Below are 15,312 nucleotides of genomic sequence, written 5' to 3'. Positions count from 1 at the left end.
GCACTCTGTTGTACTTAATATATTTTATTGCTCTGAGTGCATTTAGAAAAATAACATAAGAAGCTACAATGAATAAGAGGCAGGAGATTGGAAAAGATAACATAAAATCTTAGCTCTCTGTATTAAATAAATGAAATGAATTTATTCTTATTGAAGCTGAATATACATATTTACCTAGTTGTATATCCTTTATACTAGGGCCCCTGACACGGTTATGGTCTGTAATTGTTCAGTTTATAACTGCAAAAGCAGAGAATCTTTTATTCACTGGCAAATTGTCGGCAACAATACAACCACTTCCTTGTTTCGTATAACACAAGATGACAAAAAGACAAGAAGAGCACAACCGTCTGTCAGTGGAAAATTAACAGGTCAGCCTCAAACAGCCAAGGAGTCGACATCACAGCATTGTGAATGTGGTGAGTAACAGTTTTAAATTTGAAGTAGAATAAAGTGAGCAGAAACACTGGTTTGTAGTTTTTTTCCCAAGATTTTATAGTTTATATAAATGGAGTTTAGAATATCTGAGAGGGTGTAAATTCTTATCCCTTTTCTGAAACTGTCTGATTATGAAAAACAAGCTACACATGCTGTTCATTTTGTTCAAGCTTAATTCTATAAATATGGATATTCTGACTTCAAACTAACAACTAACCTTGAGTGCAGTCATTTTACAGTATATAAAAATATATATAAAATGTAATATTTAAAAATTACTTTTGATTTATGTATCAACAGACAAACAATGATTTCACACTACATGATCCTCACTGCTCTGACAACAGCAACTCTGGGAAAAGGTACATTTCACTACTACCAGCATGTTATACAGACAGTAATTCCACTTGAAAAAAAAGATTCAATATTTTAAGTATGGCAGAAAAGTTTACAAAGACAATGGCTGAATTTATAAAAGGGAGTTAAAAACCAATTTAACATTTTTTTTTTTACTGTAAAAGTCTGACTTTCACAGGAAATTATAATGATATATAATATAAAAATGTCAAAGACAGCATAATAAAATGTTGAAATGGTGTTGTACACTATTCTCACAATTCATTTAATTTGCATTTACATTCATTACATTCATTGTTTTCTTGCTTGTTTTTTAGGGTCTGTTGAATGCAATTTCTTAATACCTACTGGAGGTCAGCAGTGTTTTGGAGCAGTGGGGCAGTCGTTACTTTTTCATCTGCCAAATACATCAGATACAGAAATGAAGTTGACAAAGGACGAGAAACATCTGATTTTAAACGTCAAAAATCATAAAGTGATTCTGAATGAGGATTACATGAATCAGTCTGAAGGCTTCACCAGTGGAACATTAAACCTTGGCAACGCAATGAAGAAACACTCTGGAGACTATATGTTGGAAGAATTTAGATCTGATGGAGCTTTACTGAGAAAAGTTACTGTTCATCTAGAACTACAAGGTAGGTTAAATAAATAAATAAAAATAATGATGTGTCCGACACCAATTTTGGATGAAGAACAACATTAACACAAACATAAATATATGCATAAAAGGAAATAAGGTGGTGCATTAAACATAGATATCCACCATTACGGTATATATCCACACTTAAAAATACCTTCAGCTTAAAGATGATCTGTCATTATCTGAAATTGCAGCTCTGTGTTAAAGTCTACAAATGGACCATGCAATGAAACTCTAATCAGGGTTAAAAACAGAATTTTTTTTCTTTAATTATTTCTTTTCTTATGAATATTTTTTGGATTATTTTATAAGCTACACGCAGTACACTTGATTTCAAGGTTTTAAATGTATATATAGAAAAAATATATAATAAATACAACTGTAAAATAAATTAAGATTTCTTAGATTTCTTTCTATTTACATTTTGTGATAAGTAATTCCAATTTGACAAAATATATATGGTCATTATTTTTTCAGAAGCATTTTGCCTTTGTTAGACACAGCGGAGAGAGACAGGCCCTGTGATATGTGTCTTAAGCCACTGAACTAACAGAATTAACTTGAAAGAAAAGTAGTGACTGGATCTATTTGTTTAAACATGCTGATGAAAAACATGTGATAGAGGCAAGCTGATGAACTGGCCATAGTATAATTATTTCATGGTCCATTATTCATTGTTTCATCATCATCATCATCATCAACCTCTGACCTATGGTGGCCTTTGAATAAATGTTTAATTCCATAGGTACATAGATACCCCTAAAACATGCAATGAGAATTATCCAGTAACTCAAATCCTTTAAGTTGTCTTTCTAATGAAAACATTTACAGTTAGTGTTTAACTCTGAATTGTTTTAGGCTCCAAAAGGTTTTTCTACACTTGAAGTACAAACTAGAATAGATGTTGTGGCTCCATGATTTACAGAGTTGGCAGTGGCACTTTGCTTTAAATCAAGTATTTGCTGTACATGTGAGTATGTGTTTGTCTTTCAGCTCCAGTGTCTGAGCCAGCTGTGTCTCAGATGTGTTTGTCACCAGAACACATGAAGGTCAGCTGCTCCTCTGAGGGAGATGGAGTAGAGTTCATTTTGACTTTGGACAGTCAGTTACTGATAGATACAAGAGACCACAGTCTGTCCCCAAGTAACTGGACAACAAACACACAGTGGCTGACTGGGAGTGCAGCTAAACAAGACACATCCAGTGTTTCAAACGTTACCCTCAGCTTACATGGTCAGCTGACAGGAAACCTGATGTGTAATGTTCGAAACAATGTCAGCAGAGATAAAACAGCTATTCATCTGAAAAGCTGCAAAGGTACAGTGTTTAAAGAACGGTTATTCTAATTTTGTAATTTTAACTTCAATGCCATTTCATATTTTAATGCTACGAAAAAATTATTCAATTAATTTTTCACTCTGATACTGAACATCTCTGAACTCTTGTGGGTGGGAGAAACGGTCTGGAATCTCAACTGACTCGGTGTGCTATTGTTTTTTTTTTTTTTAATAAATTTAAATCTACTGCTACTGTAGATGTTCCTATACATCAAACATCAGATGAATGAAAATAATTGATAGCAGTGTCATTATGATATGATCATTTTGTTTGAAATTTGTTTGTGTTTCCTAGATTTTCCTTCTTCCTTCCCTGTTGTGACTGTGGCTGTGATAGCTGGTGTTGTGACTCTCCTTCTCCTTGTGGCTTTGTGTCTTGGTATAAAAAAGATTTATAACAAGTCAAGACCCACAACTGCTAATGATGGTGAGTGAAACGATGAAGTAATCTTCTGTCTCAATAAGGACCATACTGATTTAAGTCAGGTTACCATAGTTTTACCATCTTACCATTTTACTCCTACATTTCAGATGGCTATTGCATTGTATCCATTTTACACCATGAAAATAATTCTTATAGAGTTGCTTAAGAAAGGTTAAAAAGAAGACATGGTGTCTTCTGTGACGTGTTATCACTTCAAGACTTATTTGTTGTCTGTTTTGTAGTTTTCCAAGGTAACCCTGAAGATGAAGTCATCTACACAGACGTCAGAGTGACAAGAAATATTAAGAAAACCCAACCCACCATCCACAACGCACCATAATTTCCTCCAAAGTCCTTATTAAGTGTTTTTTTTTTTTTTTAACCCTAACTTTTACCTTGCCTGAAACCACATATCTTAATCTTGAAATAAAAATATGCTCTGAGAACACTGTCCCTGTGGCTTGAAAAAAGAAAAACAAAAAGGTGGGGGCTGGAGGTGTTTGTCAAATTAATTTCTACCTATAGGCTCAAGTTTTGTTTTTTTTCTTGTGTGAATTATATCTGCAGTACATTGCAGCATAGACTATTCACAGTAACCAGAGTTTTATTTTCTTCTGATTTTTAAAATCAATTTGTAGGGATGTTTTATGCAATTGCTTTAAGAGATAAGCGATTTAAGATTTGATTTTCTTTAGTTGTTTGTCTTGTAATTGGGTGGCATTGTAGACAAGTTTTGAAACATTTTAAGTGTTTTGCCTTTTGTCTTTACTTGTATTTTTCAGTTAAAAACTTTATATCTATAATTTCTGTTTTCATACAAACCATCAAACAGGATGAAAAGAAGGTAATTTAAGATTTCCATTAAACTGATAAAAACAAGTACTCTTGCTTTATATTGAACTTTTTTTTTATCCATACTAAACTGTTACCCATGAGTGACATCTGGAGGAAACACACTGTTCTTGTAGTGAAAGAAGAGTACAAGCTGCAAACAATGTAGTGACCACGAGATGGAGCTAAAGTTCCTGTCCTGTAATTACATGAAGGTCATTAAACAATACAAATTCAATGTTTCTTTTTTACCATATTAGTATGGTTGTTTACTGTACATACTTGACTGAGGGATAGCACTGCTTCCACACTAACTGTAACATAAAGTCAGAGTCAGTCAACTCATAATTCATCCCCTTTTTTATAGGATGTGCTGCAAAAAGGAACTTGTTAAACTTGTGTTGCAACACAATACAACACCATGTGGCAATGAACTGCGTTAGCCAAACCTCGAGCAAGCGCACATTGGCTGTACATCTTTTAACAGCATAACTCTGCTCAACAGTTTAAAAGAAAATCTCGTCTCATAGCATTACAAACTCCTGTGCAGTGTTTTGGCATGTGATAAATTATACATACTCACACCGATGCAGCAACTGTTTGTTTTGTTTTTTTCCATACAGTCCTAACTTTTTTTCCCAGAGCTGAGCTGAGTCTCAAATCAAACATGGAAGTCTAATATGAAGTTTTATATAGAACATTACACGTAATTAGACCTAATGGCATACAAAAAGCCATACATCAAGAATCAAATCAACGCTAACATGAAAGCTTGATTTGTGAGTCTTCCCTGTATTGATTCAACCAACGGACATCAGTCTACAACAGCATGGCCACATCTCTCTTTCTCAATTTTCTCTGTCTGTTTTCTTTGATTTTCTATTCTTTCTCTGCAGTCAAACACAAACACCAGTCTATTCCTGTTAGTGAAGCAAAAACAGCAAAAGAAAAAGCTGGGTTTTTTGAACCAACATACAAATAAATGATGTGAGCGTGTTTATTGTCTGGCCTGCAAACCAACCATGCCTCATAGAAATGACATTTATATCCTACTAATCTGCAACATCAAATACTTTTGAAGGAAACACAATGCAGACTAGTTTTTCTAGTAACATAAGGAAGAGATGTTACAAGTTGCAAAATGTTGGTAATAAACCTATTGATGCAATGTTCACTGACATCATAGTTCATTTATTTTCCTACAATAGCCACTAATAGCAACAAAAGCATGATTTAACTTCTTAACCTTGTGTGTTAAGGCAGCCACAACACTTGGTTAAGGTCAGGTCATATTGTGATCTTGATTGAATATGCATAACAGTGACTGAGAAAACAAGGTGTCCAAACTCTGGTCGCCAAAGTCTGTGTGCTACATAAAATTGTGTAATGTGTAATTGAGAATGTGAATTGGTAGTATATTCATGTAATTTTGTAGACAGGATTGTGCAAACTCAAGTAGGAGTCAGAATCAAGTCAGCATTTTACATGCTGCATGGATCATGAGAGAATGTAACCAACGGTGCGTCACTCTGAAAGAAATGTGATGGTCAGAAAATTATGTGAGCCAAGCATTTTACAAAGACCTCTGGTCGCCATTTACCTTTACACATCTGCATCACGCATCACTTCGACATAATCAAAATATCAAAGATAACTGGATGAATTGACACACAAATTGTGCTTGCTGACATTCAATGGTAACTTCTGATAAATAGCAGAGCACATTAATTCAACTCTCACACAACAACTATACTTGTCCTACTGCATGCCCACTTCCTGTTTCCTCACCACCACAGGCTGCATGTGTGTGTTCACTTTGTGCCTGTCTGTGTGTCATGTGCCCATTTATTTCCTTATAGCCACCTGACATCCATCATTATCCATCTGTGTGTTGACCCATGGACTGAAATCTTCTGTAAAAGACGTCTCTGGACCATGCATACTACTAGGCATGCAAAAACAAAAATATCTTTTCCAGTTCTATCTTCATAATGAAATGTGGCAAAAATGTCATTAGGTGTACGCTCCTTTAAGTGGTTAAAATTTTAAAGTGATCTGATATGTCCACTGTATAATAAGGCGACTAGGTACAGTTATAGGCCCTCTTCACTAGGCCTGTAGAATTCACATTATAGCTAAACACTCAGAGTACATGATAGATATGATAGTTACATGATTATTCTCAATTAAAGAATACACCGAATGATGCCAGTTGTCCATGATATACAAATTTATGTCAGCAGTCTTTATCTAAAGACCGTCAGAGGCTCAGTAGATTTATATTTGCAAAATAATACAAGCAGCTTGTACTTCACTGGTGTTTGGGTGAGCACAATTTGCCACTTCCTCAATTCTACCCACACAGCAAGACAAGGCCAGAAATATACCACCCTGCCATCTTATTTTAAGAGCTGTGGGTGATAGTTTTAAATTTGAGTCTACCAATACTGACATTAGTGAAAGTATGAAAAAGTAGTGTTTCATTTATTGTTGCTTGATTTTTTTGTAATTTCTCAAGATCTAAGTGTCTTTTTAATTTAAACTAAAAACCAGGTGCAAGTGATGAGTTGGTTACTCTTCATCATTGTAGAAAGCTCTCAAAATTACATATCTGCCAAAATTTTGCCATTTAACTTGTCTTTGTGTTTCAAGTTGACTAAAACTTAAACCTAATGTGTTCTAAGCCTGTAATAGTATTAGGAATAGTATTTGGACAGTTTCATATTTTTTGTTCTTCAATTTGAAATAAAATAATGGATACTACATAAAAAGCACCATCTTTCAGCTTCAATATGAGTCGGCTTACATCACTATAGAAAGTGTGTGTGTGAGATATTGTCCTTTTAAGACATAGTGTCCAAACTGCAAGGGTTCGAACTAAGTTTAAACAAAGTTCTATGGATTGACGAAAGGCAAATCAACCTCTATTAAAATGATGCAAAGAGAAAAGTGTGGGGAAAAAAAAGAAACTGCTCATGACCCACAGCCACCACCTCATCTCTCAAACATGGTGGTGGTTCTGTTATGGCTCAGACATGTATGGCTGGCAATGGAACTGGCTCACCGGCATTTATTGATGATTTCACTTCCGAGGGAAGCAAAAGCCTGAATGCAGCGGTATACAGGAGCATTCTGTGCACTCAGATTCAGCCAAACGCATTAAAACTCGTTGCACAACATATCACCATTCAGGAGGACAATGATCCTAAAAACGAAGCCAAAGCAACCAAAGAGCGTTTAACAGTGAAGAGGAGGAACAATCTTGATTGACGGAGTCAATGACCTAATCTCAATCTGTTTAAGATGCATTCCATTTTCTGAAGACCAGACTAAAGGCAGAGAGACCACATAACATGCAAGAGCTGAAGGAGGCTGCAGTGAAGGCCTGGGAGACCATCACCTGGGAAGATACAAACTGCTGGCACTGTGTATGGGTCGAAGACTTCAGGTAGTCATTGACTGCAAAGTTGTTGCTACATAATACTAGTCCTATCGTCACCTTGTGAATTCCTGATATCTGATATGACTGGCTTGGGTGGGGAGGTGGGCTGTGTAGTTACAGTACAGACTACAACTGTTAACGCCAGAAGCGCATTTCTCTCTGGTCAACAAGCGATTACACTCCTCTGCTCCGTCTTAATCACACGTAGAGCTGATCTTTATAATTGTTGTTCCAGTGTGCTCCGGAAGTGAAGTGCTGGTGGTGGTGGTCGGGGGGGGGGGGTCCGTAACACGGTACATCCTCTCTATCCTCTCCCTACACACTGCTTCCTTATTCCTCAAAAGTGGGACTAGTGACCACAGCTTGACTTCCACTGCGTCTCTCTCGTGTACGTAATATTTTCTTGTAGAAGGCTGCGTCCAATTGAGACATCCTGTTTAAATCTAATCTTCTATGCCATAATCTCCTGCATAAATTGCAACTACATTCAAAAGGTAAGTCTGCCATCCACATAAGATCACAGAATGCATCATTCAGAAATATGAATCCAAACACAGCAGAGAATACCAAACCTCTCCACCAAATACAGCCAATGTTCGATGGTCTGAGATTGAGAAACTATGTTCTAGTCAATATCAGCAGTTGTAATCTGAATACAACATGAACCTCAGTAATTTTGCCATCAACATGAGTACAATACAAACTAATTAAAAAATAAGAAAATCAGTGTAGTGCTTCAGTAATACTTAACTGAGTGCAAACAGTTGCTTCCGCAGTTCTCTCCACAGAGCAAGAATAAAAGACCAGAAATACACCGCCCTGCTGTCAGTAGAACATTTACAAGCCACAAAGAGGACAACATATTTTAAAAAGTGGTGAGTGACAGTTTGTGTGTATAAATGCTATTGTTAAAAACTGTGTAAACTGTAATTAGGCATTACGCATATAATTCAGACATATTGTTCAAGGTAATGTTTATGTAATGTTTATTTATTTATTTTCTTCTTAATTTTGACTAAAAATCCACTTCATAATCCATACGAAAAGGCCACGTATGAAAGCAAACAACTTTTTAATATGGAAGGCATGTACTATATTTTAAACATAATTTGATTGTGTTACAACAGAAAATGAATTTCACCTACATGATCATGACAATTCTGGCAGCAGCAGCTCTGGCAAAAGGTAAACTTCAATGAAAACAAATTGTGCAGTTAATAGTACTGTTGTATAGACTAAAATCACTTCAATGATAATATATGTTGAGTTATTATTATTATTATTATTATAGTTAACAGCTATTATATCATTAGTTATGTTACTTATTTTGTCATTATTAGTAAATTAATGAAAAAATTGCTGAAACACAAGTAATTAATGCAAACTAATGCAGGGTGACTGTCTCATGTATATGCAGTAGTTGATATATATAGTAGAGATATTTTCTTAACATCTAGGTGTTTTTTTTCCTCTTTATTTCTATTTAAATGAAGTTTCACATGCCAGTTACAAGAATGATGTTTTGATGAGTATTTTGTTTTTGTTTCTATCAGGGGCTATGGAATGCAATTTATCTGAACCCACTGGAGTTCAGCAGTGTCTTGGAGCACTTGGGGAGCCTTTGATTTTTTACCTACCCAGTGGTACAAATAAACGGACAATTCTGACAAAGAATACCCAAAGCATTTTAAAGATAACCAATAATACAGTAGTTATTAACAGCAAATACAGTGACCACTCAGCATTTTTCACAAATGGAACCTTTAAGCTTGAAAAAGTGACAATGAAAGACTCTGGAGATTATGTGTTGGAAACTTATGGACTCACTGATGGTTTACGCTTGCACAAAATCAACTTCCATATTGAAATACAAGGTAAAATATATATAATATATATATATGAATAAAGTGTAGATGTAAAAATGCACTGTATAGCTAAAAATAAGAACAACATGTTTAGCATTTTAAACTCAGCAACTATACTGTGTACATTTCAGGGAAGGAGGGATTTGCTACCCGTTTAAATTACAAAGTAAATAAATTATGTTTAATCCTAAAAGGTATCTGTGCTTAACAAGTTGCGTCTGTCTCACAAGTTGTAGTTGTGTGTTAAAGTTTGCTCATATGTATTGTACAGTAAATCTACATTGGGATAGGTACAAAATGTGCAACTTTTAGATTTTTTTTTTTTTTTTTTAATATTGTAGTTTCCTATATACTGGAGTTTATGCGTTTATTATACAAATATTGAATGACATTTGGGAATTTTCTTACTATTCCTTTATATAATTTCTTAACAGTGTTATTTATATAAATATAGAAATTATACAATATAAATATTTTCATGTCAGAATTCACTTTTTATACACCTTTAATTACCATTTGGATACAGTCTCCATTTGATGAAAGTTTTTATAGTTGACAACAACCAACATTGAAAGTTTTCCAGACCTCAAAATGTTTTTTTCAAGTTGAAACAGATATAGACATGTACAGATAACAGTTTGCAGGGTTGGTACTGCATGAATGTGACTATATCATTTGTCTTTCAGCTCCAGTGTCTGAGCCAGCTGTGTCTCAGATGTGTTTGTCACCAGAACAGATAAAAGTCAGCTGCTCCTCTGAGGGAGATGGATTAGAGTTCATTTTGACTTTGGACGGTCAGTTACTGATACATACTAAACCTGGGAGTACAGACAAACAACACAAACCCAGCGTTACCATCGGCTTACACAGCCAACTGACAGGAATCTTGACCTGTAATGTTCGAAACAATGTCAGCAGAGAGGAAACATCTATCCACCTTACAAGCTGCAAAGGTAGTGTTTTTTGTGAAATTATTGAATTCTACTTTTATCTGTTTATTTACTTATTTCATGCCTGATATAATCCCCTAGTATTTCATATTTTTACATTGATATATTAAATAAGAAAAAAGCAAACTAACTTTACAGCTAGATGCAACAAGTTGGCTTTTAGATACAACCTTGTGCATTAATAGAGTCTAAATACCAAGAACACATTTACGATTTTCCTTTTTAGGCCCTAAAAATTACGGCCTACATCAGGGCTGAACGATATGTAAGAAAACAAAAAGTCATTTCGCAATTATTTTGGCAAATATTGTGATTGTGACATGAATCACAATTTCAGTTAAAATGGTAATTTTTGCAGTTCAATTTCACTGAAAAGAAAACAGAAAAATTATGTGATTTTCAGAGTGGCTTGTAGGAAACAAATATCACATCATCATCAAACCTTTTACATCTGGAGAATATGATCTGTAGGCCAGGGCATCTCTGTAGCACCACAATGCTTTAGTTATGGTATGTTGATAAATCTATGTTTATCAAAAAAAAGAAAAGAAATTGCAGTTCCTGTGACTTGGATATTGCACTTGACCATATTGCCATTTCAATATTTTGATTAATTGTTCAGCAAATCTACATCATCTTACTTGGGATAATGTTTGTATTTCAAGGTTCAACTTCCCAACTTTGTCTTTTGACTGTGGCTGTGATAGCAAGTGTTGCCTCCCTGCTTCTCCTTTTGGCTTTGTTTCTTGGTATCAAACATATGAATACTGGTACTGCGTGTATATGTGACTAAATTATTTGTCTTCCAGCTCCAGTGTCTGAGCCAGCTGTGTCTCAGATCTGCTTGTCACCAGAACAGATGAAAGTCAGCTGCTCCTCTGAGGGAGATGGAGTAGAGTTCATTTTGACTTTGGACCGTCAGTTACTGATACATACTAAACCTGAGAGTACAGATAAACAACACACACCCAGTGTACCAAATGTTACCATCAGTTTACACTGCCAACTGACAGGAATCTTGACATGTAATGTTCGAAACAATGTCAGCACAAAGGAAACATTTATCAACCTTACAAGCTGCAAAGGTAATATATTTTATGAAAGTATTGAATTCTGTTTTTATCAATTTATTTACTTACTTATTTCATTTCCTGATTGATATAATATCAGGGTATTTCATATTTTCATTGATTTATTAAAAACAAAAAAAGCTAATTAATTTTCCAGCTGGATGCAACGGGTTGGCTTTTAGATTCAGCCTGACATATAGATAGAGTCTTGTAAATAACAAGTACACATGTAGAATCTTGATCTGTTTAAGATATAACGGAACAAGAAATATTTCAGAAAGATCTTTGAGGCAATGAGAATGACATATCTACATCATCTCAGTAACGAATTGAGATTGGTATTTGTTTGTGTTTTCTAGCTTCTGTCTGTCATTGCATTGTGGCTGTGAGAGCTGGTGCTGTCACTCTACTTCTTTTGGCTCTGTGTCTTGCTGTCTACTATGTACAGAAGAAAACAAGACCTAAGACTGATCATTAAGGTGAGAGAAAGATGTTCTCCCATGTCTTCATATTACTTGTGTCTCCATACTTACATTTTTGCAGATTTTACCCAGTGTTTTAATTATTAACTATGTACAGTATACTTGACATTCCCTAGAATAATTTTAAATCACAGGCTCCTGAGTGAGTCTATATAGATTTATGTTTCAAGTAAGTCCTGCAGTAGATTCATTTTTAATTCACCAGTAAAATTATGACACAAATTGCTTGAAATTGGTAACGTCAAAAAGAAAAATTAAAGTCTGAACTAATTTGAACTTGAAAACTCTCAAATGTATTACCACAAACAACGGTTATCATGGTCAGATGAATGTCGAGTCTCTTTTTCATTTTGCTTCTCTCGTGTAATTCTGCAGATTAAATTGCTCACTGTCGTTTTAGTGATGCAGACCACAAGGCAAACCAGACCGAACTTGGATCAGAAGGCATCATTATTTTCTCCAACAACATTAAAGATGAGCCAACCTTAGCCTTACACTGATCTCTCTGGAGATGTTGAGACTTTAGAGCATCATTGACTATGTGTTAATATAGGAAATAAACAATAAAAGTAAAAATACCCAGTCATTTGCTGCAGGATATTGCCTAGCATTCATGATGGAACAACTTCTCCACTATATTTTCACCTAATGCATTATGTAATAAGGTTAGTGTTATGTAAGTCCACCTACAGTTGCATACCCAGTGTTTGTATGATTGGGGTATTTACTGCCATATCTATATTGCGCACTAGACTGTTTCATGGTAAGCAGAGTACTTCTTATTCCCTCTTATCTGTGCTACCATTTTAAAATTGTGGATTTTGATTTGTAAAAAGTTACTAAATATTCTTGTATTCACTTGTAAAATGTATCTGCTTTAATTCTGTTACTTTAAGTGATTTACTTTGTAACTGTGTGCAGCATTGTAAATAATTTTTCAACTTTTTATATTATAAATGCCTTACAAAGGATTCAGACCCTATTCACCTTTTGCACACTTCATTATGTTGTAGCAAACACATTTAAAGGACTCAGAGTATAAGGAAAATTATTCTCTGTTCTGATTAGATACAAATTGAAACCTTTGAGCAGACAAACACCACACACTGCTCATCACCCAGCTAATACCATCACTACAGTGAAGCCTGATGGTGGCAGCATCATGCTGTGGGGGTGCTTTTCAGCAACAAGGAAACAGATCAGAATTGAGGGAAGGATAAACATAGCAAAATATAGGGAGATCCTTGAAGAAAACCTGCTCCAGAGTGCATGTGACAGTTTATCTTTCAGCATGACAATGACCCGAAGCACACAGCTAAGAAAATGCTGGATTGGCATTAGGACAAGTCTGTGACTGTCTTTGAGAGGCCAAACAAATGCCCAGACTTCAACACAATACATCCACATCTGTGGAGAAACCTGATAATGGGTTTTCAAAGATACTTCCCATCCATTCTGATAGAGCTTGAGAGGATCTATCCAGAAGAATGGGAGGAACTGCCCAAATACAGATGTATAAAACTTGTAGAAATTAACCCAAAAAGACTCAAAGCTGTAATTGCTGCCAGTGGGGGTTCTACAAAGTACTGAATTAAGGTTCTGATTACTTCTGTAAATGAGAGATTTAAGTTTTTGAATTAAAAAAAAATTTTTTAAATTTAATTTAAAACAAAGTGTGTAAAAAGTTAAGGGTCTGAATACTTTCCACAGCCACCATAATTGTCATAAAAACCTTTACATGCATTTTTAAATAAACATTGATATGATTCATAAATAAGAGATTTTGCTTCCTGCCTGTTTAACCATCACAAACAATTACACTAAGATCAAATAGAGAAAAAAGCGACGGTGCATAACAATAGTATAAATATTGCTTCAGGTTTCTACCATACTGGAAAAAAGTGGAAAGTCTTCTGTATTTTGGTTTGTAATTAGTAATTGGTCAGTGACTAAAACATAAAGGTGTAGCTCGTGGGTTAGTTCTGGAGAAAGTATATTGTTCTTTCAGGTACTCACAGAGAACCGAAGTACAAGCTGAGAGCAGTGCTGAGATAATTTTTTAACACAAGATGGAGCCAAAAGCACTCGTGTAACTAGACCGTGATCATGCAATAAAAAAAAAAACAGTCAATCTGTGGTAACCTGTGTGTGGTTGTTTAAATACTAGGCTGGTGTGCACACTCAGTCACATTATGTTAAAACTGTAACAGTCCACATGAGCTACTTTGGAAATGGCCACGGTGCATCAATTGAGGATTAGGATCTTGAATGCTCAAAAGTATAGCCTTACAATGCATATTTTTATAATGTGGCAATCTGGCTCCATAGGGTGTCAGCAAGATTCTAACTGCAACAGAACACACTCTAAACTATTGTCTTTTATTCTTTACACCACATGTAAAGTGAGTTTCGTCTGTGTGAGTTTCGAGTGGGCTACATGATTGTTATTGGTGACTGACTCTCTTCACATACTTTAATATTGAGCATCAAGTCATGGCTGAAACAAATAAAGCTCAATTCATCTTCACTGTGTTGATTCAGCCTACCACAGCATAACCATATCTCTCGCTCTACCTTTTCTAACCATCTTTGATCTTTTTTATTTCTTTGAATAAACGCATACACTCTGTGCCTGAGCAGTGACAGAGTATAGAAAAAAGCTGTGGTTTTTAACAGAACTTGAAGATATCAAGTGTAGGTGTTACTTCCTTTAAGTTTCCTCTAACAAACTTTACTAATGCACACTATGGTGAACAGTGTATAGTAGGCTTCACTGTTTGGAAATAAATACCATGCGAGTACATGTAGGATGCTAAGATAAGTCTAATAGTTTATTCTCCTACAGAGATTCGGGGAAGCACATCTCTGGCAGGGGAGGAGAGCTGTAACTGTCTATCACATAGTTGATATTGACAGTATGGAAAGTAAAACATATTAGGATTTTTTATAATAATATTAATTTGTGAAACAGTTTTCAATATGATTAACACTTGATCAAGTTCCTGAGTATAAGGGTCTGTAAAGTGACAATGCAGGTACTATAGGCTTTATAGAGGAAACTAATGGGAATGTGGTGCTAATGACAAAACCCAGAGAAACTGTGACCCAGTCTCACTGAACTGCTAAACTGTAGTATGGCACCACAACATGAAGTGCAAACTATATTTTAATTAAAGAATACAAGAGGGATTGTGGGCATAATGCAATGGTTCACACCCAGTCACAGAGAAGAAAAAATATAAAACCTTATGGTATAGCAAAATAAAAAAATAATGAAGAAATTTCTGGTACATTTCCTTGGTCTACAGACAGTGATAGCTTGTGTCATGTAGCTGCCACATGGCATATTCATTTAAAAGTCTTTCCAGACAACTACGCATTACAGAATTATGTCCACTTTCATCCTCTACCTATAGTCGGCCTCCTTATTTCTCAAAACTAGGACCAAAGTCGCCATGTTTCTTTCAACTTTG

General features: G+C 35.2%; 1 protein-coding gene across 1 annotated transcript; it reads left to right on the top strand.

The window, feature by feature from the left end:
• The first annotated feature begins 365 nt into the window (after positions 1 to 365).
• LOC111234514 lies at positions 366 to 3,930 on the top strand. Its single transcript, XM_022762656.1, has 6 exons — positions 366 to 419; positions 739 to 800; positions 1,113 to 1,433; positions 2,432 to 2,755; positions 3,071 to 3,202; positions 3,442 to 3,930. The coding sequence occupies exons 2-6, from the start codon at positions 746 to 748 to the stop codon at positions 3,537 to 3,539; spliced, it is 930 nt and encodes a 309-aa protein (XP_022618377.1). The 5' UTR covers positions 366 to 419; positions 739 to 745; the 3' UTR covers positions 3,540 to 3,930.
• The last annotated feature ends 11,382 nt before the right edge of the window (positions 3,931 to 15,312 follow it).

Source organism: Seriola dumerili, unplaced genomic scaffold, assembly GCF_002260705.1.
Source record: "Seriola dumerili isolate Sdu_G_001 unplaced genomic scaffold, Sdu_1.0 BDQW01000449.1, whole genome shotgun sequence".
Classification (NCBI taxonomy): Eukaryota; Metazoa; Chordata; class Actinopteri; order Carangiformes; family Carangidae; genus Seriola; species Seriola dumerili.
The sequence above is the reverse complement of the archived record's forward strand: the minus strand, read 5'-3'. Positions and strand labels throughout refer to the sequence as shown.

Bases quoted from the DNA above. Each gene is read 5' to 3' on its own strand.
- LOC111234514 (XM_022762656.1), top strand. From the start codon at position 746: ATGATTTCACACTACATGATCCTCACTGCTCTGACAACAGCAACTCTG. The intron at 1,434-2,431 runs GTAGGTTAAATA...TTTGTCTTTCAG, and splicing joins TGTTCATCTAGAACTACAAG to CTCCAGTGTCTGAGCCAGCT. The intron at 2,756-3,070 runs GTACAGTGTTTA...TGTGTTTCCTAG, and splicing joins TCATCTGAAAAGCTGCAAAG to ATTTTCCTTCTTCCTTCCCT.